General features: G+C 34.6%; 1 protein-coding gene across 1 annotated transcript; it reads left to right on the top strand.

The window, feature by feature from the left end:
- The first annotated feature begins 2550 nt into the window (after positions 1-2550).
- Positions 2551-3366, top strand: LOC149263782 (uncharacterized). Its single transcript, XM_089390580.1, has 2 exons — positions 2551-2692; positions 2888-3366. Exons 1-2 carry the CDS (start codon positions 2551-2553, stop codon positions 3364-3366), a joined length of 621 nt encoding a protein of 206 aa, XP_089246706.1.
- The last annotated feature ends 1178 nt before the right edge of the window (positions 3367-4544 follow it).

The raw sequence follows: 4544 nt of genomic DNA, 5'->3' as shown, positions 1-4544 counted from the left end.
GGTAACGATGGCATACCAATGGAGATATTCATGAGAAATTCTCCATCTCCTGCACTTACTTGAGACTCGACACATTTCATTCGATCACCAACCTGCAATTTATTTGTAAGTGCAGATATGGTCTCCAGCTTTTTAAGTCTCACATAACTGCGATTGACTGCTCGTTTCAACATCTCAGTGGATGTCATTTTTGGATAGAGCAGTGAATCTTTACGCAGAAGATCGATTCTCAATCCATTCAATTGTTGGCATTCCACCAAAGGAAGGAATACAAATACAGACAACAATAACAAAGGAATAGTTAGCAGAAGCAGGGGCTTGCGGGGAACAGCATTGTATGTAACAGATGATTGTGCAACTCCAGCCATATCAACGCAGAGATATTATTTCACAAAGGGTACGATAGGTGGAGGAGGATGAAGATGAATGGATGGATTGCATTGTATTTATATTGATTGGAGGTCATAAATACATCTGTTAGGGGTAACAACTTTCAAATATATTAAAGACCGTGAGTATATGTAAAACTGAAATAGCAATGATTGAATTGGACATTTCCATTTTTATACATTGGTTAATCAATAGTAGCCATTCAATTGGGTCTCTATTTTTGTGGCAAGGGATCTTCTTAAAGTCTTTACCTTTGTTCGGGAATGCATTTCAAGTTGGCAATGTTGAAAAAAAAAATGCTATTTGGTCAAAGTCTCATTTTCCAAATTTGTCACAAAGCTTCACCGGCCATTGATGTTTCGAAGTATTGGAATTTTCACGCGCTTTCAACGCATTCATCCGTGTTGCCTGGAATGGTGGTCAAACCGAAAAACCAAGGTGTGCATGACATTTTCAATGACTTCTGCTCCAATTATATATTCAAATCATTTGATTTCTGTGCTCGAGAGGATGTTGATCGTATCGGAACGCGTTGAGATCTTTGAAACATCGAGAATAAATAGAATTATGCGTGGCATATAATATTTAATAAAATATATAATGGACATTTGCATTTCGTGAAGTGCCTTGAAGTATATAATGGACATTTACATTTCGTAAAGTCCCTTGCAGTAAATCAAATCAGCGAATTTTGATTAGAATTGATATAAATCACATCCATTTCTGTATAGGCTTTTATTTATTTAAGATATTATATGAATTTGATGTGTGGTAATTTGTTTCGTCCAAAATGCTAAACTTTTTAAATATTATTATAAAAAATAAAATATTTAAGTATATTCGAAATGTTTTATATTTTGCCAATATAGTAAAGCAATTTTTATGTTTTTAAAAGGTTTTTGGTATTCTTTACCTATATTATAATTTAAATAAAATAATTTTTTTATTGCACAACATTGTTTATATATATATATATATAGATGTAGTGAATCGAAGTGAGGAAGATCATATTCATCCGATCATGGAAATAAAGTTAATCGAAATATAAATTTCCTTATTTATTTATATAGTTTCTTTCAATATTTTTATATTATATTAATTTATAAAGTTTATAAATTTAAATTATTTTTTTATTAGATTTATATAGTTTTATTTTATAGATTTAAATTTATAAATTTTATAGTTGATTTGTATTTTTTTAACTTTTATATAAAATAAATTTTGATTAGTTTGAGAATTTGGTTTTCTAGGACTATCCAAAGATTATTTTATTTTATTTTATAATATAATTGAGAAAAATTTTAATCTATTTGGATTTCTTAAATAATTTTAATAACTTAAAATTTTCAAAATCACAACTTAATTCTATAAATTAAATAGAATATTAATTACTTTTAAAAAAATGTCTTTTATTTCACAATTTCAATTTCCCAATTACTTTTCATCACTGGAAGATGCAAGAAACCAAAAAAAAACATCTCATATACAATTAAAGATTCTCTTTATTACTTATAAAAAATTTCAATTATGCTTAAAAAAAAATCTACAAAATTTAACAATAAAATATATAAATTTAAAATATAATTTAATATATATATTTAAAACTTATTTTTCTCCTATTTAATAATTTCAATGTCCTAAGTCTTTTTCATTACTCTCAAAGATAAGAAACCAAAAAAACCATCTCATATAGAATTAAAGAACCTCTTTAATAACTTTAAACTGAAATGTCATTGTCATGAATAAAAATATATATAAAATAATATAAATGATGTAAACTATAATAATAATAAATAATGATTAATTAGTAACTCGTTAATGAAAATGTATGTCTCTAATGACAAAACCATTGGTGAAAAGGTACCCGCCTATGATATATAAAGAGACTCTCACCCTCATTGTAATCATTTCATATCACACATCAATTTTTATACAATATTTAATATACAATTAATATCTTATTATGCATGGAAGCGACGATGATCAACAGCTAGGGTTAGGGTTTTCTACAGGGTTTGCCTCTGGCAAACCTGTGACTGGGTCAGGGTGTAGGAAAAGACTGCAGTCACCTGCATCACATTAGGACAAGATAGAGTCACGGGTTGTTGGGGTAGTCGGATAGGCCTCATGCTGGGCTGATAGAGAAATGACGGAACCGGTATGGGTGGGGGAGTGATCGCCTCCTACCAAAACGTAGCGGTGGGCGAGGCAAGCAAGAATGGAATGAACGAAATCACAGGAAAACGAAGCAAGGATGCTCTGGTCATGGGGGCTCACTGGCAAGTAGGATTGGGAAGCAAATGTTTGCCCCGAGCAATGAAAAAACACAGGTTTGTAGTCCCAAATAACAAACTAGAAGAATACAGAGGATAAAGGAAAGACCATGCTTTGATTTGCAAGTTTATAGGGGCATGGTCGTCAGAGAAAGAACTGGAAAAATGGATACAGTAGAGATGGAAACCTAAATGACACATAGACCTAAAATTGGGTGCTAAAGGTTTTTTCTCAGTTATCTTCTCTAACCTGGATGATAAGGAGAGGGTTTTTGATGACGGACCCTATTTCTTCAACAACGCAACTCCCTTTATGAGGCATTGGGAAGAATGCTACAACCCAGATCAGGAAAAAATGTTGGCAGCACCAATATGGGTCCAGCTTTTCGGACTCCCAATTGAGTTTTGGGATCCAGAAATCTTGGAAGGTATCGAGAACTCAATTGGGACCTTTGTCAAAGATGTAGACACCACCAGAAAAGGAATATATACCTCCTATGCAAGGATCTACATTTACATGAACATTACAGAACCGCTTCCTCATTATATTGAGGTGGAATACGATGATGAATTATGGCAGCAACTAGTGGATTATGAGCACATTCCATTCTGTTGCAGAAGATGTCATGAATACAGCCACCACTTCAGATCCTGCCCCCTAAATGCTGCTGGGTCATCACCGGAACTCAGGAAGGAGGAATAATCAAGGAAGGAGGAAGAATCCGGCAAGGACAGAGACAATGGTTTATTGGAAGTGCACCAATGGAAAAAATCTCAAAAAGGGCCAACCAATCTTAAAACGCCTTCCAAGGAATCAACTCAGGTAAATCAAAATAAGTTCGTGGCTCTACAAGAGGAGGAAATGGAAGAAGACATTGAAGAAAGTGGTGAAGAACCAATAAAACCTAAAAAGATAAACAAAGGGAAAAGCAAGGTACAAAGTAAGATATGACAGGAAAATGAAGGGGAAGAGACAAAAAGCTAGTAAGAGCAGATCCAAATGGAGATCAACCCCCAAAAAGACAATGGCAGTGAAGAGGAACAGGTCATGAAGAGACTACGACAAGAATGGAGGCATCTAAATGAGAGGATCACCCCAGAAGATCAGAAGAAACTATACAAAGACATGTTCCAACGATACAAGGAGAAATGTGGAGCGATCATAGTTAGTCAGCCTGAGCACCTAGGATCGCAAGGGGGGCAAGGCATAGAAACAAGCACTATAGGAAAAGGGGGAATAAAACGGGGAAGAAGACCCATGAGCGAATCCATTCAAATGGTAGGAGAAATGTTGGTGAATTCAGGAAGAGTAGTGCCTCTATCAGAGGTATTCCAACAACCCATCAAATTGTTGAAATGATAATTACAACCTGGAATATTAGAGGGTTGAATAGTAAGGGGAAACAGAGATACCTAAAGGAGAGACTTAGGAAGGATAAACCTAATATAATGATAATCCAGGAAACAAAGATCAGTGAACAGAAAATGAAAGACATCATGGGAAAATTTAAACCTCATTATAATATAATAGTTCAGGATGCCACAAGAAGTGCAAGAGGCTTGACAATACTCTAGAATCCTGAGGTTCAATTTTAAGATTGGGTAAGTTTACCTAGAATCCTATTGGGGGAATTGAGGAACATTGGATCCAAAGAATGGGTTCTCCTCACAGGAGTGTATGGGCCGCCCATACCTGGGGAGCGCAGGATTTTCCTCTAGAACTTGGAAAAAACCCGGAGTCTTTTCCTAGACAACCCATGGATTGTAGGAGGAGACTTCAATATGATTACATCACTAAGTGAAAAAAGAGGAGGCCTTAGAAGGACAGACACGGACATGGAAGCCTTCAGGGATATGATCAACGAACAAAGGTTGGTGGAC

Source organism: Pinus tabuliformis, chromosome 6, assembly GCF_031772625.1.
Source record: "Pinus tabuliformis cultivar Carrire ecotype Pingquan chromosome 6, CPIR1, whole genome shotgun sequence".
NCBI lineage: Eukaryota > Viridiplantae > Streptophyta > Pinopsida > Pinales > Pinaceae > Pinus > Pinus tabuliformis.
Note: the sequence above shows the minus strand (reverse complement) of the source record. Positions and strands in the feature narration are given on the sequence as shown.

What these genes read in the sequence shown, in the direction of transcription:
- LOC149263782 (XM_089390580.1), top strand. Translation starts at nt 2,551, where the DNA reads ATGGGTGGGGGAGTGATCGCCTCCTACCAAAACGTAGCGGTGGGCGAG. An exon ending in AGTAGGATTGGGAAGCAAAT is followed by an intron (nt 2,693 to 2,887) that starts GTTTGCCCCGAG and finishes TGGGTGCTAAAG; the next exon opens with GTTTTTTCTCAGTTATCTTC.